Source organism: Ceratotherium simum, chromosome 7 (assembly GCF_057802395.1).
Source record: "Ceratotherium simum simum isolate JZ-2026a chromosome 7, ASM5780239v1, whole genome shotgun sequence".
In the NCBI taxonomy this organism is placed as follows: Eukaryota; Metazoa; Chordata; class Mammalia; order Perissodactyla; family Rhinocerotidae; genus Ceratotherium; species Ceratotherium simum.
The window spans coordinates 81,352,019-81,375,129 of record NC_141906.1 but is presented as its reverse complement, the minus strand read 5'-3'; the positions used below and the strand labels follow the sequence as shown (position 1 = coordinate 81,375,129).

Genomic DNA, 23,111 nt, shown 5'->3' with positions numbered 1-23,111 from the left:
AAAGAGTAATAAACTAAGTGAAATCCTAACAGTTAGGATTTCTTCAAAATACGTAGGCATATCAGACCACAAAAGCAATCTGTGCGACACGCCAGCACTGACCTGAGAATCAAAGCTGTTCTCTCTTAGGGGGGCAGGGAACAGCCCGAACATAAAGACAGACACAGGCTTCCCCTTTATGTTCAGCCCTCGCCCAGGTCCTGCTCACTCCTGCTCTTCCTGACATGCGGTGCAGCTCCCCCCCTCTCCGTCTCTGCCCCGAGCTCAGAAGGGCTCATCCCAGAAGAGACCAGGCCAGGCCCCCAAGGCCGCCAGCTGGATTCTGGGAGCCTGTGCCACCCATAGGCCCAGAGGAAATGGCCACCTGCTCAAAACCTCTCCAACACCTTCCCTCCCTGTTGTCAATACCTGTCTGTCATCTTGTGGAAGAACAGTGTGAACCATCTTCTAGGTAATCCCCAAATATAAGGCAGGTATCAATATTCACACTCCTGCTTTGGAGTTTGGTCTCATCATTCTCTGTCTTATTTGGTGGCTTTCTAAACTCCCTTCCTGATTGTCACCCTCAGGAATCCCAGCCCAGGGACCTGACCTGAGATAGTGGTTATCCCCACCTCCTCCCAACAAACGCTCTTCTCCTCCTGCCCCTCCATCAACCAACCATCCTCGCTAGGCAAACTGAGATGGCCTCATGGAAATCACCCTCCCTCTGGCCGGGTGCACCTCAGGTCAGGGGCTCAATGAGCAGACATTCCACCCAGGCTGGCAAAGCAGATGGAAGACAAGTGCGTTACCAGCCTAGGGCACCCCCACAGCCTGGATGATGGGTCTCATGGCAGGAAGGTCTTGTGGCCAGAAGGTTTCTCAGAAGTCCCAAAAGAAAGTGGGACCCGTGCTTAGAGAACAGCTCCCAAACGCTGGTCCACACGTTTTCTAAGAACCTGGCTCACCTTCATTCTACGTGTTACAGTTCCTTTCTCTCTGAGACGATGGTATATGAATAATAGTGTAGGGTGGGACAGTGCCGAAGAGTGCTGGCTCTGGAGCCAGACGACCAGCACTCGAATCCTAGATCCGGTATTCCTAAATGTGGGACCTTGGGCAGTTGCATCAACTCTTGGTGCCTCGGTTTTCTCTCTGTAAATGGCAATGACCATAGAGCTGCTGAGGGGTTGAAATAAAATAAGACATGTAAAGCACTTAGAACACTTGGGAGGTGTCTTCATTAAATGTTAGATATGTTGGACCCACGTTCTCTTATAATTTCACAGCTCCAAGAAATTCAACTGTCTGAGAACCACTGGCTTAAAGGTCCAATTTCCCTTACATTTGGTTGCAGGTATGCAAAACACACCCCCCCACACACCCATGATTCCAAGCCTGGAAAAGCATCATTTCATCACAAAGGGTTGAGTCTCCCTGAATTAGACTCTGTAGGTACCTCAGGTCCCCTGGGGAGGGAGAGGTGCCCTGGGTAACAGCCAGGTCATGTTCCTGTGGCATGTTCCCATCAGTTTATGCCCAGGACCAGGAGTCATCCCTAAAACACACCCCCCCCCCGCTCCCCCACCCCAGTGTCTGTCTGTGCAGGTGTGTGTAAGAACACACATGCCTGTGTGCTGCAGCTGTCTGCCAACTGTGTTTAATGGGATGACGTTTCACACTTGCTACACTCAGAGATCACACCCACCTCCTGCCCACAGGTCACCTCTCTGTTCTCTTCAACCTCAAAAGCCATCTTTTGACCCTGACCTGGGGATGTGTGTCCTCCCGGCCCCAGTGTCTGAGGGCCAGCAGGTCCTGACTGCAGACTGGAGGCTGGGGGGTGGGGGGCACTAAAGGCGCCGAAGGACTGACCAGGACGGGCTTCGTGCTGGGGCATCTGGCATGCCCACCCTGAGAGAGGGCACCAGTTTTACTGCACAACAAGTGGCTGAAAAGCAGCAGAAGCCAGCCTCCCGAGAACGGTTGGAACTGGGCTTCTTCTCCATCCCAGCTCACCACCCTACCCACAGCCCACACCCAGAAGGCAGTGCGCAGCCCCTCCCCCCTGTGAGAGGGCAGCATCACCACCACATGGCTGGCAGTCTGGAAGGGAAATCCTGTGACGCCCCACAGTGGTTGAACAACTTGCCTCCCAGCCCTTCGGGTTCTCTGGCTCTGGGTCTCTGGAGACTTCCAAACTGGGCTCTTGCCTTGTCTATAAAGTCCATCCTAACTAATCCAAATTTCACTGTTACTTCTGCAGAATCTAGTCTGGGTTCGACTCCCTGTCCACGCAATAGGATTAAACATTCACTAAACTTTAATTTAAATATTTCTGATTGGTGGCTAAAACAAATGACATAGAAGGTAGTTTGGGGGGACTAAAAAGATATAGATCGTTTTGAGATCCTAGCAACAGAAACAACAGAACAGAAACAAAGCTAAAGAAACAAGGCTAGTCAGTCAGGAAAAGACCCCAGGGTGTTTCATTGAGCAGTAGGGGGACCCAACCTAGAGCACTGGGCCCTTCCCCTGGAAGCCTGGAGTTGCGGTGCACGGGATATGGGCGCTGGTGTGAACAGGAATCCCACCCCCTCAGCCTCGCCCTGCCACCTCCTCCTCTCACTCTGCAGACCTCAGCTACACCTGAGTTGCAGTGGGGTCCCACAGCTGCAGAGGATCATAGGGTCCCCCTCACCAGGTTTGCTGAAGAGGCCTGCAGACCCCCAGAGCCCACACAACAGGGCAGCAGCTAGGGGGTTGGCATTCCACCTGCAGGCAGACTCCACGCCTCGCTCCACCCACCTCAGAGCCTCCTCAGCCCCTGCTCCCCACCCAGTTCACACCCCATAACTACCTGTGATGCCCAAGAATGGCCATGCACAAAAGGCTACAGGACTAGCTACATAATTTGTGGGGCCCAGTACGAAATGAAAATGCAGGGCCTCTTGTTAAAAAATTATTAAGAACTTAATGATGTACACCTGAAATTTATATAATGTTACAAACCAATATTACCTAGAAAATAAAGGAGAAAAAAAAGAATTTAAAGAAGGCAACACAGAGCACGAAACCAAGTGCAGGGCCCTTCTGAGCAGGACCCTGTGCGACTGCCCAGGTGACAGCCCTGAGCAGCTTCTGGGGTGGGATGAGGGGTACCACCTTGCACTCAGCTCCTTTACTCCAGGGTGCAACTCCATGAATGGAACGCATTGCTCATCTGATGCCCTGCACTGTGGACTGGGCTACACCCACAGCATCCTGCACTCATTAAACTGAATTTCCTGTCACACACTTGGAGCTGGAGATCTTGAACTGAAAATGCAAATACATGCAAAACCATTTTGGTCATTAGCCCCCCACCAGCCGTCCCCTGGGTGAAGGAAAGGCATGCCAGCAGCTGGGGGAGCCAGGGCAGTGGCTGTGCCTGTGCCACCACTGCAGGCCTGTGCTGCTGTCCTCAGCAGGGAGGAGTGGACACAGGCTGGGTGTCACTCCCACTGTCAACTCAGACTGTGCCAGCGCCTCTGTCTTCATTAGCGCTGTCAGCGCCGAGCCTCAGGGTGGCGAGCTAGAGCCCCCGCTAGTTAACGATTCTTAGCCTGTTCTCTCCTTTAAGAGGTAACACTGGATTTGGCGCCACAATCGTTTTAAAGGCACTGGCACTTCGTTGCGTTTCCAGGCATCCAATGCATGAGGCTCGCAGGCCCCCGCCAGGACTGCAGGCCCCGCCTGCACACCAGGGCTCTGGGCGCCTGCGGGGCCCGCGGGGAGGCTGGTGCTGTCAGCTTGTGCACACACTGCAGCAACAGTGGCTCCCAAACTTCCAGTACATTAGAATCGCCTGCAAGACTGGTGCAAGCGCAGACTGCTGCACCACCCCCCGCCTTCCCCGGAGTTTCTGACGCAGGGGCTGTGGGTGAAGTGTGAGAAGCTGCTCCTCAGAGGCTTCCCAGGTGCTGCTGATGTCGCTGGCCCAGGGGCCACACTGTCCTAGATGTTAATCCCAGTCCCCACAGACATACCACTGAGACCCCTGGAGAGGGCAGGTGACCCCGAAGGACTAACCATCCACATGTTTAAGCCGAATCCCAGGTGGAGAACAGCGAGTCTGAGAACCAGTAAACGGGAACAGGGGCTGGAGAGAGACTCTGTGACTTAGCGGGCCAAAGACCCTTTCACAGCGAAGTCTTCTGATGGCCCTGCCTGCGTTGACCTGGGGAGGGAGTTTTCAAGACGATGTCAGGCCACGGCAGGAGAATGAGGGTGCTGTGGGCAGGCCCGGGCCAGGCCAGCCTCCCTGCACCCCACTGTGTGGGCAACCACATCCACACCTGGGCTGAGGCCTAGCTGCCTGAGGGACGCGGGACTGAGGAAGCAGACCACAGGCGACACTCTCCCTCAACGTCAGCCATGTGCAACACGGCCCCATCTGCACATGCCTCCTGGCAGCACCTTCTCCGCCTCCCACACCGTGGTCAAAACAGACCCCCTTCCCCTCCCTGGGAGGGAAATCCAGCGCAGGTGTCAAGACGAAACTTCCCCCTCTCTCAAGAGAGTAAAACACTCAGGTTAAAATGAAAGACACAGCTCACCTCCTCAAAGAAGTCTGCTCAGATTGCTCCAATCAGACTGTATCTTCCTCTCTTTGGTTTCCAAAATTCATGGAGGGCAAAGACCATTTATCAATAAATGTGTATTAGCATCTGCTAAGAGCCAGGTCTTGAGCTGGAGATACAGCGATGGGCAATTACTACCTCGTCTTCCCTGACGACACTGGCCATCTGATTTCTCTTCCTAGGTCCACTCCTCTCCCCCGGCTCCAGCTCACACAGTGCCCTGGCATACAGAAGCCCCTCAATACCCCTTCGAGAGCTCCCTATGCCTCCCCAGAACCTTGACACTGTCCCTCTGGGTCATCCCAAGCAAGGAGAAAGAGAATGTTTTAAATAAATAAGTAAAAATCAAAGGAAAACGGTACTGCAGATGTGAGAGCCCTTAAGCAAGGCGGCACCACTCCTCCCAGGCCTCAGGACCCATCCACTCAGCCCACGCTGGACAGCCAGGAGTTCACGCACACCCTCAAATCTGAGTGCGCAAGCACACACACACATACACACATCCAGTACCCATGGGACCACCTCCCCCCCAAGAGAAAGTCCCACTTTCTTTATTCCAGGGACAAAGCCCCTCCCTACTCCTGAGGCGCCCAGGCTGGGCAGCTGCCGCAGCCCCTCCCCACCCCTCCTATCAGGGCACCAGGCCCTGGTCTCGAAAGCTACAGGTAAGAGCAGAAATACAGCCCCCGGTTGGCCTGGAGAAGGCTGCAGGGTACTGTGTCCCCCACTCTTAGCCTGACTCCAGGGTCTCTGCTGAGGGGAATTTAAACCCAGTTTCTTGCAACTGGGGCTAGGAAGAAGGAGGAAGGAGAGCTTATCAACTCCAGTAAGAAAAGAAATTTACCTAAAAAGAAACGGTGTTTTACTCATACACACAAAGACACACACTGAACCCCACCCTGGGAGCTGGCAAAATCATTCAAATCTTAGCCCCACCTGTCCTCCAGGGTCCTTCTGGTCCTGAAAAGTGTGACTCTAGGAGCCCACAGGGCCCCCACCAGCCCCACCCAGGGGTCCGAGAGCAACACCAAAGCGGCTCCTGCATCCAAGAGGAGGAGGAAGCAGGTCTCCGGGGAAGAGCTGCGGCCAGGCTTGGGGTGGAGGGCAGCGGCTCTGGCCTCACGGCACTGCCAGTGGCCTGCCCTCCCATCTCCCAAACCGCTTTGGAGGCTGAGGGAGGTGACAGGCTCTCCAGGCCAATCTCCATCTCCAGAGTCCTGGGGATTCAGTTCAGTCTGGGTTCTGGGGGGCCCGAGGCAGACGTGCAGTTAGCGACCCTGTCCTCAGCCCACTGGTGTGCATGTTAGGGTGGCTGGTGGATGGCCCTTGCATCTATACCCCCGTCTGCTCTTTAATCCAGTCCCGAAAGACAGGAAGCCTGGTGTACACGCCTGGCTTGTTCCTCTGGGCGCAGCCGTCACCCCAGCTCACCACGCCGGCTTGGAAGATCCGCCCGTCTGCCTCCACGCTGGACAGGGGGCCCCCGGAATCGCCCTGAGGGGAGACAAGCCCTTCTGCGTGAGCGCCCTGCCCAGCTCCCCCGCCCCGCCCCGCCCGGCCCCCCGCAGAGGGCCCACCTGGCAGGCATCCACGCCCCCGCTGAGGTAGCCCACGCACATCATGCGCGGTGAGATCTGCTGCGGCAGCAGGCTCTCGCAGGTCGTCTGGTTGATGACCCGGATCTCGCCCTTCTGCAGGATCAGCGCCCCGGTGCCTGGGGGAGAGGGCAGGACAGGCTGACCCCGGCCACCAGGCTCCTAGGGGAGCAATGCCACGCGGGGAAAAGCTCCACTCAAGATGTTCCCACGGGAGTAACTTCACTAGCAAACTCTGGAAACAACCCAGATGCCTTTGGTGACAAATGGTTAAGTGACTGATGACACGTCTCCTCGCCGGGACATCGCGTCGTGTAGCCTACAGAGTAATTAGGTGGCAGGCTGCACATCCGGGAGGTGAAACAAGATGGCACATACACCACGGACGGACTGAGAGGAAGCACCACAAACGCCCGCAGCGGTTCTGCTCAGGCAGCAGAGCTGTGAGTCAGGTTTTCTTTTTCCTCTCTATAGACTGCAAATTTTCAGCAGTGTGCTCTGTTAATATTATAACTGATTGTTTCAATACAACATTTTCCACCGAAAGGCCTTCAGATGGAGGCAGGAGGCCAGAGGAGGCCCGGCTCCCACGACGGGCCTGACGCCGGCGCAGCTCGACCAGCCTTCCTCGTCACCGAGTTTCCCCACGATGTTCTCACGTTCACTAAGTGCCACTTGGGAAGGTGTTTTTACCCTCCCTTTACAGAGGAAGGAACAGGCTCAGAGAGTTTACTCAGAGTCAAGCGGCACAGCTGGGCCTTCCATCCAGAGCCTGGCCTCCAAACCCCTCGCTTTCACTAGAAGCCTCCATTCCCTCCTGGACGGCCTCATCCTGCCAGGCACCGGGAGGTGGGGCCACGCTCCCGCTGCGCTGCAGGCCAGCCCAGCTCACCTCCCTCCTGGGTGTGGCCCCAGCCGGTGACCCAGATGGCCTTGCCGGCAGGGAAGGCATGGGAGGCGGCCGGAAGGCAGATGGGCCGCACGCTGCTGCTGTACTCTGCGGGCTGCTGCAGCTCCAGCAGTGCGAGGTCGTAGTCGAAGGTGAAGTCGTTGAAGGCAGGGTGGGAGATGATGCGCTTGAGCCGGCGCTCCTGCACCCCGGGGGCGCTGCGCTTGCTCTGGTCGTGCAGGCCCAGGTAGGCGGTCCACAGGGTGTGGTCGGAGTACCTGGAGGGGCAGGAGAGCAGCCCTGAGCGGAGCGAGCTGAGCGCTCATCGAGGCAGAGCCACCTGCAGAGCCACCTGCCGGCTGCAGAGGCAGGGAGGGGAGGGGAGGTGGCTCCGGCTTGGCCTCGACCCTCAACTGGAAACTACTGAGTGCCTCCTGCACAGCACTCACACCCTCTACCTCTTTGTTTCCCTCTTTTAATACATTTTTATCTGATTACCAAAATATATATCTTATTAATCTGATCTTGCACAGAAGAAATAACCCAGAAATCAATCCGAATGCTTTTCTAACACAGTGGTATGTATTCTAAGCACCAAATGAATCAAAGAACAGACTGGACTTTATCTACTAGGTTTGCTGCTGGTAGCAGGAGAGATGTAGCACTTCTGAAACTGTCCTGTGTGCATTGGAGGACTGGACAAATAAGGATGAGACACTGAGGCTGGGAGCCACGTTCCGTGCAGGAGAGGGAGACAGAGCTGTGGGGTGGAGGGAGGAGAGGAAGGACCTGTGCGGCTGGAGTGCAACCAGAGGTAGCAGTGAAAGCTCGTGATTTCTCAGAAGAGTGGCCCAACAGCAATGATGGCCCCCAAGCACCCAGAACTTGGTTTCTAAATATGCTTTGCAAATGACAGGAGCCAAGGCTCCTTGGAGAAATGGTTCCTTTCAGGTCTGGAGCAAGTAAAGCAGAAAACGAACCCATACCATTTTGTTTTACCAGAGGAGAGCGAGTGCTCAAGCAACGATGGAGCCAGCACAACAAGGCCTTCCGAGCCAGATCAGGATAATCTGAACAGCAAAATCAACAATGGGATTAAATCACAGTCACACATCGCTCAGCGACAGGCAGAAGTTCTGAAAAATGAGTCCTTAGGCAATTTCATTGTTGTGCGACCATCACAGAGTGTATTTACACAAACCTAGATGATATAGCCTACTACACACCTAGGCTATATGGTACTAATATTATGGGACCACCATAGTATCTGCGGTCTGTCGTTGACCAAAACGTTGTTATGCGGCGCATAACTGTACTATACACGATGAATAATATGAAAGGGGGAGGGGAATCCATGTCCATCCTGAGTCTAAAAAATAATTTCAAAAAAATTTATGAAACAAGGAAAGCCATTCTTTACAGAAAAACACCAGCCAATAAATACAGAAAAAATGATATAATAAGAAATCACCTTTTGCACCTACCATAGCAAAATAACCAATATGTGCAAGAATCATTGATGGATGCTAAAACCACCAGGTAAAAGATGGTGGGGAACAAGATATTCACACAGATTCACATCATCCAAGATTACTTATTTATAACTAAGGGGGGAAAGTACCTTTATAATGGAGTGACCTGTGGACACCACTTCAACCAAGTAATCAGACTTTCCTCCCAATCATCCCCACTGATGGGCTGTCACGTGCTTCCTGAGAAGGACACAACGTCACCATGTAGCCTTTCCTGACAAGCAATGCTGAAGCTAACTCTAATCATGAAAAAACAATCAGAAAAATCCCAATTGAGAGACATTCTGCAAAATAACTGGCCTAGACTTTTCAAAAATGTAATGCCATGAAAGACCGAAAATAAAAGGTTAGATTTTAAAGAGACTAACGAAAATGAATGACTAAATACAAAGCATGACCCTTAACTGGATCCTAGATTTAAAAAAAAAAAGAAAGATATAAAGAACAATATTGGGAAAACTGGTGGACTTCTGAACTCTGGACAGTATGTGAGCTAACAGGACCATATCCATGCTATCATTTCTGGACATGGTAACTGTATTGTGGTTACGTGGGAGAAGTTCCTTGTTCTTGGGAGATACAGGCTGATGTACCTAGGGAAGAAGTGTCATGATGGCTGCACCTAACTTGGAAACGGTTCAGAAAAATACACGTGAACGTCTTGGGAAACACAGCTGAGATGTGACCTATGTGATCGAGCCTATGGATGAGTCCAACAACTGAAGGAATTTGAGGTGAAGACTTTAGTGGCAGTCACCACAGAGGGCTTGGAACTTCCAGAAGACGAAGAAGAGAAAAAAACAAAATTTGAAAACCTCTGCAAAATCATGAAAGACATCTTGGAGAAAAAGTCAAAAAGGTGGTCACGTCAAATGGATTGGTGACATCTGCAAGCTTCACTGTCACAAGCACATATGGCTGGACAGCAGACATCAAAGAACCATAAAGGCTCAAGCCCTGAGAATCAGCAATGGGTTACATGGCAGCAAAGAAGCACCTGGAGATGAACCCTGGGTGTTCCATCATCAAGACCTTAAGGCAAAAGGCAGAGGCTGACAAGAAGGACAAGTCTGTGAAGGATCTGGTCATCCTGCTCTACGAAACTGCACTCCTGTCTTCCGGCTCCAGTCCCGAAGATGCCCAGACACACGCTAACAGGATCGACACGATGACCTAACTTGGTCTTGGCATTGATGAAGGTGACCCCACTGCTGATGACAGCAATGCTGCTGTAACTAGAGATGGAGAAGGAGATGACGACACGTCACGCGTAGAAGAAGTAGGCTAAGTTGTGCCTGAAGGATGACTTGTACACATGGTCGATACTGTATCTTCATTCCCTCTGATAACATATTTTCAAGGATTTTTTCCTTTATTTTTGTTAACATTTAAAAAAATCCGTGTGGCATGATAATAACTACTTAAGGGGAAAATAAGATTTCTTTCTACTTCTAAGTGTGATACTGTGAGAATTTAGGCACTAAAGCAGAGCTGGTTATTCTTTTCTAAGTTCACACTGGCTTGTTTTTTTTTTTCTGCTGAGGAAGATTCGCCCTGAACTAACATCTGTGCCAATCTTCCTCCACTTTATACGGAGGTATAGAGCTATATCTCCACTTTATATGGAGATATATGGGTTCCCACCACAGCATGGCTTGATGAGTGGTGAAGGTCTGCACCCAGGATCCAAACCCATGAACAACAAAGCGGAGAATGCTGAACTTAACCACTATGCCACAGGTCCAGCCTCCCACCCTGGCTTATTTTAACAGATAGAAGTAACGTGTTGTAAGGTGTATGTAACCTAATGTTAACTCTGTGGTCTAACGTGTTTAGCTACCAAGAGGATTTCTTAGTAAAGCAAATCTTTGTCACTGAAGTGTTCTGAGATACTTTGGTGTTTAAGATTTTATTTATTTATTTATTTTCCCCCCAAAGCCCCAGTAGATAGTTGTATGTCATAGCTGCACATCCTTCCAGTTGCTGTATGTGGGACGTGGCCTCAGCATGGCCAGAGAATCGGTGCGTCGGTGCACGCCCGGGATCCGAACCCAGGCCGCCAGCAGCGGAGCGCGTGCACTCAACCACTAAGCCACGGGGCTGGCCCTACTTTGGTGTTTAAAAGAAAAATATTTATTAAAACAAAACGTGCATGTGTGTGTGTTTGTGTGTGTGTGTGTGTGTGTGAAATGAGAGAAATAAAACAAATGTGGTAAAATGCAACAATTAATGAAAGTAGATAAAGGGTATGAGGGTGTTCATTGTAATCTTTTTTTCTTTCACTATACTTGCAACTTTTTTATAGGTTTGAAATTTTTTCAAAATAAAAAATTGGGAAAATATATCTTTAAAATAAGAAATGTGCATGATATTAAAAAGCACAAAGACCTGCTTCATTTCCTCTAACCTCTCAGGAAAGTCAAGAGGCCACTGAAGGGTTAGTCATGACATGCGTGGCCACGGCGCCGCCTCTCACCCCCAGCCCTGGACCTTGGACTCCTCGCCTGTCTCTCCCCCACTGTGGTCACCCGCCCTCCGCGGACCCAGGACCCACCCCTCCTCTTCGTTCTTGTTGTCACACCCAGCCTGAAGCACTAGCCTCCAAACTGGTCATTTTTCCTCTCTTCACTCTAATCCATTGCTGCCAGATAATAACTTCCTAAAAACAGCTTTTGTGAGATCCTTTTTGTCTTATTTAACAGCCTAGAACAATACCCAAGACCTATCAGAACAGGCCGCACCTCCACCACCAGGCATTCTATATCTGCCATTAATTCTGCCTTACCCTGTCCAACTCTTTTTTCCCAATCATCCTCATATCCAACCACGTATTCATCCATCCATCTATTCATTTATTCAATAATTATTGGGCATCTATGATGTTCCAGGAATTGCCCCAGACTCAATCTTCAAGTTCACAGTGTCCTTGGGGAGAGAGCCATGAAAAGCACCAATGACAGCAGAACGTGACAAGTGTTCTGCAGAGGAGCGGGTAGAATGCCCTGGAAGAGCACGGGGGGAGGCGGTGAGCGGGGAGAGGAAACAAGTCACAAACCAGGCCCTGAAGACCAACGAGGATCTGCTAAAAGCCTGCAGGCCGGGGAGAAGGCAGCATATTCACAGAGAGTAAAGGGGGCATTTAAGAAGCCCCCAAACTGAATATCTGGAAGGTGTGAAGGCAGGACAGGAGACTGAGGTTGGACAGCTGGGCAGGGCCAGATGCTGGGGCCGGCTGCTCATGCTAAGGCGTTTCTACTTCATCCTGCAAGCTCTGGCAAGCATGTAAGCAAGGGGCCGACAGGATCAGATCAGCTCTTTGGACAGAGCAGTCGGGCACTGTGGAATACAGACCCGAGTGCTGGGAAGGGAGCAGGGGCGTCAGGCAGAGGGGGCTGTGCCACTTCAGCAGGGAGAGCCAGGGCAGGCACAGTGAGCGGGAAAGAGCGGAGATGCTCCCGCGGTACTTAGGAGGCAAGGACCTGCGGCTGGGGGGACGGCATGGGATGGGGCGAGAGGAGAACCACCCTCGCCCCCTCTGGCTCCATCTCTCCATGATCCCATCACCTGACACAGACATCCTATTGTCCCCCCTGTGCTGGTATCAGCCCCACGCCCCAGGCTTTCCAGCCCCGCAGCCAGGCCCCGTTCACCCAGCTCCCAGCTCCATAGAGGCCCTTCCCTATTAAGCCCACCACAGCAGTCTCTCTAGAGCCCACGTGACTCATCTAGGACAGTGCTCAGTTACATGCGCAGACTTCATCTAGGACAGTGCTCAGTTACATGTGCAGACTTAATCTCTAGTTGTGTAAGTTTTCCAGGCCTGCCAGTAACTGAGAGACCAGCGGTGACGGCACAGCCACCAAGACCCCCAGTGCTGCCATGGCATTGAGGAGGGCGTCGGAGCAGCCAACAGATGGAGCCAACGGTGTGCCAAGCACTCTTCCAAGTGCTGACATGGTAAGTCATTTTATCCCCAAACAGCCCTTCAAGGTAGGGCTGCCCATTTTAAGCTCAGGCACAGAGAGATTAAGTAACTTGCCCAAGATCACACAGCTAATAAGTCATGCACCACGACCTGAGTGCAGGCAGCCTATGCTTTTAACCACCACATTCTACCACCTCTTGCTGGCACCCTGTGAGCGCTTGTTGCCTCAGCAACGTGTCCAAAGTGACTGCACCCCAGCCCCTTGCACACCTCACCCCCGCCTGCCTCTGCTCACGGCCCTCCCTTGGTCTGGAAGGTTCTGAGTCACCTGTCCGTTGACAGACACTCTCACGTTTCAACACTCAGATCAGATGCCCCTGCTCATAAAGGCGTTCCGGACAGTCACCCCCAGCCCGCAGGCAGGATCCTAAACTCCACGCGCTGTATTAGGTAACCCGTACACAGGCCCTGTTCATTTTGGTCTCTCCAGCGCTCATAATAACAATGGGTGTTGAAAGTACTAATCGGCAGAAGTAAGACTGGTGATCAAGAGAAGATGAAGGAAAAGGAAATGAGAAATGAAGCGATGAAGCGAGGGAAGTGGAGGGAGTACAGGAGGGCACGGGGGTGGGTTTTCCGGAAGGACACATACACCTATGTCCCGGCTCGGTCTGCCAACAGGGCCTAGACACAGTAGGACTGTGATAACAATGAGGACACCCAGCTTCCAGATCTTGGTTTCTAAATACCAATTCCCACTACAAGGGCTCCTCGGGGAAGTGGCTAATTCTAGGGCTGGGCCACACGAGCCTCGAGCACCTGGTAGTGCCAGAAAGCAAGGGAGTGGCTCACAAACACAAAAGAATGGGGGCATGTCAAAGGGACACAGGGGCCCACCTCAGACAGCTTCCAATGGTCAAATCTGGAACAATCTGAGCCATAAAGTCAACACCATGGCTTTGGGTTACAACCCAAAGTATAAACATGCACGAGTCCCGACAAATATAAATAGACGATTAAATAAATAAAAAGAATAAAAGAATTCCAAACTGACTCATATCAAAGAACAGAGTCTAGAAAGGGAGAAACACTTTCTAGCGGAGAAACTGGCAAACACCATCTTCAGCAAATGATGAAGACTATCGCCAGCAATCAGTCATGTTGATATCGTTCACCTGATGATACGATGTGCTATTCTCTCCACACTCACGACCCCAGTCTAATCGTGAGAACAGCACCAGACAAACCCAGATGGGGGCATTCCACAGGATACCTGGCCTCCAGACCGCCACGGTCACGAAAAAACAAACAAAGACAAGACTGAAATTGAAACTGTCTCAAACCAGAGGAGACTGGGGAGACAGGACAAGCGAAGGCAGAGCAGGAACCTGGACCGGCTCCTGGAGCAGAGAGGACATTAGTGCAAACGTCGGGGCAGGGCCAGGAGCGCCTGGAGGGGAGTGAAGAGCATCAGACAGGGAGAGTTTCACAGCATCGACAAACGCACCCCGTAAACGTCAGGGAAACGGAGTGAGGGGCTGCAGGAATTCTGCACTATCTTTGCAATTTGTCTCTATTCCAAAATAAAAAGGTTATTTTTAAAAATTATTAAGTAAGCTCCCATCAGCCCAAAAAGAGAGAAAATGATTTCTGCCCAGGGTGGAGCGGAGTGTGACAAAATGAGGAGAGGGAGGATGGTCTCAGCCCCAGGACAGTCACACTGACCCTGCTGCCTCCAGGCCTCTGCCATCATCTCCATCACTCAGGCCTACGTGCACCTGGCAGACCACGCCCAGCACCTGTGCCTCAGGCCCCCTCAGGGCCCAGGCTGTCTCTCCTGAGAGTCCACAGTGGTGCTCTCCTCCCTGCAAAAGGTCAGGGCAGCCTGGGTCACCTTCTCACGGAGCTGCCTGCGGCAGAAGGGCATGCGCTGACCAGCAGGAAGGCCCTGAGAGTGGGAATCCCCTGGAAGGTCCACTCCCCTGTACCCGCTTCTCCAGGAGCACGGCGTCCCCTTAGACTCCCTCCCGCAGCCAATGGCCAGAGGGCCTGGGTAGGCTGCACCTGAGACACAAATAGCCCCAGCCCCGGGTTGGGCCACTTGTTCCTGCTAATCCTCTGCCCACACGGTCTTGAGAGGCCAGCACAACCCTTTCTTGGCGACCTTCCCTGGGCCAGGCTCGAGTGCCCACGGACCTGAGGCCATGATGTGCTGAGCAGCGACTGTGCCCCAGGCACAGGGCTCAGCGTCTCAGGCGCATTGTCATATTTAATTCTCACCACTCTAAGGATAAGAACTCAGTGTCACCATGATCACCAAAGAACCTGAGACCTGGGAAGCATGAATGAACTGCCCAAGGTCACCCAGCAAGCCAGAGCCGGAGTGTGAATGTGAGGCTCGTCTTAACCCATCCCAGGGAGGCCCCGGGTGCAGAGACGAACTGCACAGCCTAGGAATCCACACAACGGGGTTCAAGTCTGGCTCCGCCACTTAATAGCTGTGCAACCTGAAGCAAATGTCCTTACCTCTCTGAACCTCCGTTTCTGTAAAATGGGGACATAATCAGACTTGCCTAATGGGTTGTTAGGAGAGGCGCATGGGTGCTGCTTGACAGAGAGGCAGCACCTAATAAATGATCGTTTTTATTATTACTGTTATTAAGCCTCATCCTGGGGTGTCTGCCATCCTCCTAGTCCTGGTCCTGCCTCAGTGCCATCCTCCCCTGCCGTGACTTACAGACAAAGGGGGCTTTCCAACCCCAGAAAACGCAGAGGAGGGCATCGTTTCGGGCCTATGAGGGGGCCTCCCTGCTTCCCCCCAGTGGCCCACCTGAATCCTCGGTCGTCGACGTAGCAGTGGGCGGCAGACACCATCCAGTTGGGAGAGATGAGTGAAGCCCCGCACACGTGGCCCTGGCCCAGCACGTGGAGGCTCACCTGCCAGGGCCACTCACCTTCGTCTGCATCCGTGCCGCCAACGACCCGAGACTGCCTGGTGAACGGCCGCAGCCCACAGTCTGGGAGGGGCAGAGGGCCCAAAGGGTGGTGAGTCAGCGTGGGGCCCAGCCCCGGGCCCGCACCAGGTCCAGCCAGAGCCTGGGGGCCAGGCGCCTTTCAGTGGCCACCAGCACTGCTGGAGGGGCTGTGGCCTGAGGGACCCCTACAAGTACCTCTGAGCCCTAGAGACCCACTGACTTCCACTTGGCCCCTCTCCCAGCTCCCAAATTCAAAACCCTCACTCTCCCACCTCCCACCTCATGCACAAATGCATTCAGGGGCCTCCAGACACCTGCTGGTGTATTAGATTTAACATGGGTGCTGTTTGCCTCGAAATCCTTGTTGAATGCTGACGGTCACAGCTCTCAGAGGGGAGAGTGCCTGGGTGCCATGCAATCACAGAACAGCTGCAGCTATGCTCAAATTTAACCCAAGAGGCTGCAAATTACGGTATGGGTGGGGTGGGGGCAAAACCCTGCCGAGTGCTCCTGGAAGCTGTGCCCTCTCTCCTCCAGCAGGACAGGGAAGCCAGGGCTGGCACTCCCCTGTGGCCAGGCCTACAGAGCAAGGGCCAGGACACCAGCCTTGCCACAGAGACACTGACGTGCTGGCTGCCCTGGGCCTTGCCTCCAGGACCAGAGCTGCCCATGGGGCAGTTCCTTTGTGCTAATCAGCAAAGTTATCCTTTTCTCCAGGCAGACACACACTCTCACCAGGGCAGAGCTAGGCGAGTGAGGTGCTGGAGTGATCTCTGCCTCAGTATGTGCCTTGCACAGTGAACAACCTGCACAACCGTATGTGGTGGCCCTACTCACCACAGTCCTTCTCATCTGAGCCGTCACTGCAGTCCTCCTTCCCATCACACTCGGGGTTGCCCTTGCTCACACAGAGCCCGTTTTGGCAGCGATAGGTGTATTTGGTGCAGGTAACAGTGCTCACTGCTCAAGGAGGAGGACACAGGGGAGGGAATCAGTTCCTCTGTGTCACTTAACCAGAAGCCCAATGATCTAACCACCTTATGCCCCTCACTCAGGTTTGCCCTACCCATCTACACCCATGCCCACAGTCCTTCTAGCCTTGCTAAAGGTTCTCCACCTTCCAGAAGATTCTCTCCCAATGGACATCCTTAACTTGCAGGGGGCTTTGTGTTGATTAAACTTTGGACACACTGCAGGTGAGTGCTCATGGCTGCTTCCTCGGGTGCAGCTCCCACTAGGAGGAAGGCCCTGGAAGAAAGGTCTCACCGCTGTCACATGTGGCCTCATCAGACCCGTCCCCACAGTCGTCCCTCCCGTCACACTTCTGGCTCTGTGAGAGGCACTTCCCATTGGCACACTTGAAGCTCTGAGCCGGACAACCTGTGGAAGCACAGCACACTCAGCAGAGGCTCAGGGCCCAGGCCCCGGTGGTCCCCCCAACACTCACTGCACTCCAGCTCATCGCTGTTGTCCCCGCAGTCATTCACGCTGTCACAGACCCAGAAGAGGGGCTTGCAGAACTTGTTCTTGCACGTGAACTGGTGGGTGGCGTTGCACTCTGGAGGGGGCCAGAGGCAGCGGTCAGCCGTGAGGCTCCACTGGATGCGAGCCCTCCCTCGGGCCTCGCTCCTCACTGTCTCCCCGGGGAAGGTGGGCAACCGCACGGCTGCCGGGGCCCAGGCTCCCATCTGGAGAGCGCGTCCGGGACGCTGACGCCAGCGCTGCAGCAACAGCTCCCTGCCTGTTCCCATCGAGCAGGGCTTCCAAACAGCAGAGTGGGGAAGGGGGCTCGATGCCTACGGGGTGGCGGGAACAACTCCCCCCCCCACTCAGGCCTTGCTGCCATAGGGGTCAGCCGGCAGGAGCCAGGGGCCCAGCCAGGGCGAGGGGACGCCGGGCCTCACGGCCCCAACTCACTGCAGTTGAGCTCGTCGCTGTAGTCGGTGCAGTCGGCCCAGCCGTCACAGCGCAGCTCGTTCCGGATGCAGCGCCCCGTGTTGCACATGAACTTCCCCGGGCATGCTGTGGGGACAGCGAAGCCTCACGTCCATGGCCCCCACCCCGCCTCCCACAGCTGGCTCCTCGCCTCACCTCCCTCCCTTGGAGCCAACCTCACAGCCACCCTGAGGACCAGAGGGAAAACGCTTCCCAGTCCAGCTCTCAACACAGGGAGGAGCTGGGCTGCAGCTGGCACCCCAGGGCAGGGGTGTCCCTGCCCACCAAGCTCTGGCTCGGGGTTCCTGCAGCTGGCGGGGCGGGGCTGGCCACGGACCCACAGCCTGGGCTGGCCGGGGGCCCTCCTGACCCCCGATGACCCCACCCCGGGAGGCCCCAGGCAAAGTGGGCAGAGGCCGGCCTGGTGTGCAGTCAGTTTTACTGCCCGTGTCCTCGGGCAGCCACATCCCGGGTGTCAGGCCCCCAAGGCAGCTCAGGCCGACAGAGGCTCGGCAGATCAGATCGAGGAGATCTGTGTGCTATCCAACGTCAAACGGCGGCACCGGCCTTCCTTAATTCTGAGCCAGTTTCCACATTTCAACGTTTCTGACAGCGGGAGGTGTCTGACAACCGACGTCATCAGGCAGGTGACAGAGCTGAGAGGCCCACTGTCACTGTCTCTGCACTCATCAGCGGGGTCCACGCACCCACTCAGACTCTGGCGGCGAGCTGTGCGGTTGGATTTTAACTTAAATTTGGACTCCTGCATATAGTTAAAATGCCTTCCAAAAGGTTACTTTATGACGCGGGACTGGAACAGAGTCATTGTGTATGTGGAGGAAATGCTTTCCATACGGCAGACAATGAAATTAAAGGCAATAGAAGCTGTGAGATCTCTTAAGTATAGAGCATAGAATTTTCAAAGCTAGGAGTAGTTAGTGTGACGACTTATGCCCCTGTATTTTCTAATGTCTCAGAATTATGCTATTAATCCTAAAGGTGCTAAAAGGCCACAAAGACAAGCACAGATTCTCAAAGTCACAGTGTTGCTCAACCAAAGGGACAGATGGCCGGGGGGGCCCTCTGGCTCAAGGTACCTCACACAGGGACTGAAGGGTGTGGTGTGGACCAGGGCTTATTATGTCCTTTTTTTTTTGGCTGAGGAAGATTACCCCTGAGCTAACATCTGTGCTGATCTTCCTCTATTTTGTATGTGGGTTGCTGCCACAGCACTGCTGCCAGCGAGTGGTGTAGGTCCGTGCCTGGGAACCAAACCTGGGCCACCACCAAAGTGCAGCATGCCGAACTTAACGACTAGGCCACGGGGCCAGTCACTGTGGCCTTTTTTAATAAATGCATTTAAGGTAGCCTTTTTTTCCCTCAAAAAGCTACTGGAGTGATATGCATCTTACACGGTCTGGTATCTCAGAATCAGGAAAGCATACTGCTAATAAGACACAGAACAGAGAGTCTATCTTGAGTCAAGCCTTCTAGCCAGGCTCCTCCTCCTCAGGATTCACTCACGGTCACTGGAGTCATAGGAGAGGTACTCGGCCAAGAAGCCTGTGTCACTGTAGGACTGATCCGAGTGGAAGCGAACAGTGATCTTGCTGCTCCTGCTGGAAACGACAAACTGGGGCCTCTCTCCGCAGTACCTAGAGGGGTGGGCAGTGGTCAGAAGAGGCTCCCGCCCTGGGGCTCCAGGCTCCCCTCCCCTAGCACCGCGTGCCGGCGCCCCCACTCCCAGCGCTCACTTCTCCCCGTTGACCTCCACGTAGTCCTTGGGGCAGGAGCCTGGGGGTGTGTTGGGCTCCAACAAGTAGAAGGATTTGAAGAGCACCTTCACATTTTTGTTGTTGGGCACCTGAAGAGAGAGATGTGCTGGGTCTCTGCTGCTTCTTTCCCTCTTTCCTAAACCCAAGGTGGCACGTGGTGGCGGTGGGGGACGGGGGAGGACGGACACGGAACATGGCTGCTGAGTTTTTTCTTCCCCCACCCATGTGGGCGATACAGAACACGTAACAGGAAGGATTTGGGTTTGATGCCTGGAAGAACTTCTAGACTCAGAGGGGAGAGACACTATTATGTTACTAAAGAAGGCTGAAGAGTTCTCCCGACATTACCCAAGGAAGAAAAGAGAGAAGGCTCTCTGACTGGGGTGGCTGAGGGGCAGACTAGGCAAGACTCTGATCTCGCTGCCCTGCAACAAGTGCTTTCTCTGCGCCCCACACACCCTCCAACCTCACTCCACAGCACCTCTCACTCTACTAGGGGCAACCTGAGGCACCAGACGCCAACTGGCCAAGGGCTCTGTCAACCATGGATCAGGAGCTAGGATTTGAGTCGGGGTCTGCTTGACATTGCAGCAGATCAGCCCCCCGAACCTGCCCTGCCCTGTGGGCTCCAGATATGCGGCTCTCTTCGGGGTTACTAAAGGGGCTCATCTCCCTCTCTTCTGCCCTTCCTCGCTTGCCCTCCTGAAGCGTCCCTCTCCTTCCCTCCCTCGGCTCTCTGTCTCCCTCTCCCTCTCTTCCTCCCTCCCTCCATCTCTCTTTCCCTCCCTCTCTGCCTCCCTCCCTCTTTCTCACACACGCCCAGAGCCACAGCTCCTACCTGGATGTCCCACGTGCAGTTGATGTTGGGCGGGTAGTGGCCTGGATAGTAGGGGCTGCTAAACACGCCTTGGGCCTCCCGTAAGGAGCCTCCACAGCCTGAAGGCAAAGGCAGGAGAGAGAGGTGAGGACCTGCTTAGCCAGGCAGCAGGCAGGGGGGCCCTGAGGAGAGCAGGCCTGAGTCAAAGCCCTCTCTGCTCTCAGGCTGCAGGCCTGGGCACCAGAAGCTCCACAGCCAGCTGCTGGCAAGTCTGAGTGCTGGGAGGCCGGCTGCCCTAGGGAGGGCTCCTAACCCAGGCAATGGGCAAAAGGCCCTTGGGCTTAAGCTTCCAAACTCTGTCACTGACAGGGTTTGGCTTGTGGCCTCCTGTGCTCAGGCCAGCCCCTAAGGCCTGTCCCCTTCTCCATCCCAGCCCTGCCTTCCTTACTGCTCATCCTCGGCAGCTGGAAGAACATGGCCTCAAAGCCAGGATGTCGCCGATCGGTGTTGGTTATCAGCGTGACGAGCAGGACGTTCTGGGAGGAGAGGAAGGTCAGGTTGTAGGAGGGAGGGTAGGTGCCACACAGCCTGTGGGGGCAGAGGGGTAGGTGTTAGTGAAAGCAGACAGAGCCCAAGCAGAGGGGCCCAAGGACCCCATCCCTAACCCTGGTCCCGGCCACAAAAGGCCAAGGGTAGGGTCAAAAAGCCCTCCCTGCACAATCAGAGATCTGAGTAAGGATTTAGTTATAAGACTGTTTTTGTTTAAAACAGCAAAAATGCAGAAACAATGAATGCCTAATAATAGAGGATTCATTAAATAAGCTGTGGGCTAAATAATGACAACAGTAGCAGTAACAGCACCAACACTAACACTTATCAAGAACATGCTGGGCATTGTTTTTAGTGCTTTTATATCTACTAACTCGGGTATTCTTCATAACAAATATATGAAGTCGATCCTATAATCCCCATTTCACAGATAAGGAAACTGAGGCATAGAGAGGAGAAATAACTTGCCCAAGATTCCACAGTTAATAAGTGGCAGGGCAGAAATTCAAACTCGGGCATTCAGACTCCAGACACGGCTCATGACTGTATCAAGATGCCTCTAAACAACGCCATGTTATGCAACCATTAAAAACGACAGTTACTGGTGGGAATGCAAACTGGTGCAGCCACTATGGAAAACAGTATGGAGATTTCTCAAAAAAACTAAAAATAGAACTACCATATGATCCAGCTATCTCACTACTGGGTATTTACCCAAAGAACATGGAATCAATAATTCAAAAAAATATACGCACCCCTATGTTCACTGTAGCATTATTCACAATAGCCAAGACATGGAAGCAACCCAAGTGCCCACTGACTGATGAATGGATAAAGAAGATATGCATATATATATATATATATGATAGAATACTACTCAACCATAAAAAAAGACAAAATCATGCCATTTGCAACAACATGGATGGACCTTGAGGGTATTAGGCTAAGCAAAATAAGTCAGACAGAGAAACAAACACCATATGATTTCATTCGTATGTGGAAGATGAACAAACACTGGATAAGGAGAACAGATTAGCGGTTATCAGAGGGGAAGGGGGTAGGGGGAGGGTGAAAGGGATAAAGGAGCAACATGTATGGCACACATGTTGGTGGTGAACAAGATGGAGACTATACAGAAGCTGAAATATAATAATGTACACCTCAAATTTACACAATGTTATAAGCCAATGTGACCTCAATAAAATAATTTTTTAAAAAATTACGGTTAGAGACAGGTTTACTGATTTGGAAAGATCATCACAATATACTTCATTTTTTTTTGCTGAAGAAAATTTGCCCTGAGCTAACATCTGTGCCAACCTTCCTCTATTTTGTATGTGGGGCACCGCCACAGCATGGCTGATGAATGGTGTAGGTCTGCACCTGGGATCCGAACCTGAGAACCCGGGCCGCTAAAGTAGAGTGCGCTGAACTTAACCACTGGGCCTCAGGGCTGGCCCCAATATTCTTCATTTTTAAAAAGCAGGTAACAAAACCAAACGTGCTGTATAATCCTATTTTTAAATATATATACAACATACACATACATAGCAAAAAAGTCTGGAAGACTATACATGACAAATTTAACAGTGACTCTTTCTACATAGTAAGATTATACATGATATTTGTCTTCTTCATGCATGTCTATTTTCCACTTTTTCCTTTCAGGACCGTGTATTTATTTGTTGTACAATTAATAAATTAGAGAGAAGGGAAGAAATCCTACACAAAAGGAGTGTTCAGACAGAAGTCCCGGCTGCTAAGGTGTGGCAGCAGATAGTTCCGTCTTGTTTGGGGCCAGAATTTCAGCCCATTATTAATCACAAAACATCTGCCCAGCTCATTTCCACAGACAGCAATAGAAGGCTCTGGTCCACTGAGTCAGGGAGAGCCCACCCAGGCGGAGGCTGCTCACCGCACCGGCAGCACCTCTGAGAGGGGTGCTCCATCCCGCCAGGAGGCTGGCTGGGGAGGCAGTCTTCTCCATACCCTGACAGCCCAGCAGAGGAATTATGCCTTTTCATTTCCTGTAATCCCGATGCTCTGACAGCTGGGGCCTCGCTGACCCTGGAGAGGCTGCCCCTCCCAGGATCAGCCAACTCCTAGAGATAGTAAAGACTTTCCTGCAGGCAAGCCTTCCATATGCAAACCAACCAATCCAGAGCCCACACCCCACCCACCTCCTTTGCGGGGCTCGTCCACTCCAGGCCACTATCCAGCAGCCCTGATCACCCCAGGGCCAGGTACCAGGCAAGGAGAGACAGAGAACCCCAGAGCCCACTGGAATTCTTCAAATCAGCCAATCCTAAACCTGCTTGCCCTGCCTCGCGTCGTCTCTCCTGCAGAAACCACAACAAAGGCTCTGGCCCTGGTCTTCCCCCAGCGCCCTCTGCCTCCTGACTGAACCTGCTGCTTCCCTGTGGGCCCGTGGGGCCCCTCCCCCTGGGAACTGTGAGTAACAAACCATCTTTTCAACGGCAGTGGTCTCCTGACTTGTTGGCCTCACCATACCTGA

The 23,111-nt window shown here is 53.1% G+C and overlaps 1 protein-coding gene and 1 pseudogene across 2 annotated transcripts in view; one reads left to right on the top strand and one right to left on the bottom strand.

Moving 5' to 3' along the window:
• Positions 1 to 5,426: 5,426 nt before the first annotated feature.
• The window catches only part of ST14 (ST14 transmembrane serine protease matriptase), a 42,151-nt gene continuing 24,466 nt past the window's right edge, over positions 5,427 to 23,111 (bottom strand). For both annotated transcript variants that reach the window (XM_014793746.2, XM_087433935.1), the window contains exons 8-19: positions 20,496 to 20,635; positions 20,069 to 20,166; positions 19,210 to 19,319; positions 18,980 to 19,110; positions 17,438 to 17,542; positions 16,968 to 17,078; positions 16,787 to 16,900; positions 16,358 to 16,480; positions 15,376 to 15,562; positions 7,092 to 7,366; positions 6,182 to 6,318; positions 5,427 to 6,098 (exon numbers count right to left, since the gene is read on the bottom strand). In XM_014793746.2, coding sequence (XP_014649232.1) covers positions 5,937 to 6,098; positions 6,182 to 6,318; positions 7,092 to 7,366; positions 15,376 to 15,562; positions 16,358 to 16,480; positions 16,787 to 16,900; positions 16,968 to 17,078; positions 17,438 to 17,542; positions 18,980 to 19,110; positions 19,210 to 19,319; positions 20,069 to 20,166; positions 20,496 to 20,635 — 1,693 coding nt within the window. In that variant the 3' untranslated portion in view covers positions 5,427 to 5,936. The remainder of the gene's footprint in view (positions 6,099 to 6,181; positions 6,319 to 7,091; positions 7,367 to 15,375; positions 15,563 to 16,357; positions 16,481 to 16,786; positions 16,901 to 16,967; positions 17,079 to 17,437; positions 17,543 to 18,979; positions 19,111 to 19,209; positions 19,320 to 20,068; positions 20,167 to 20,495; positions 20,636 to 23,111) is intronic.
• Positions 9,233 to 10,627, top strand: LOC147916727 (heat shock protein HSP 90-alpha pseudogene; annotated as a pseudogene).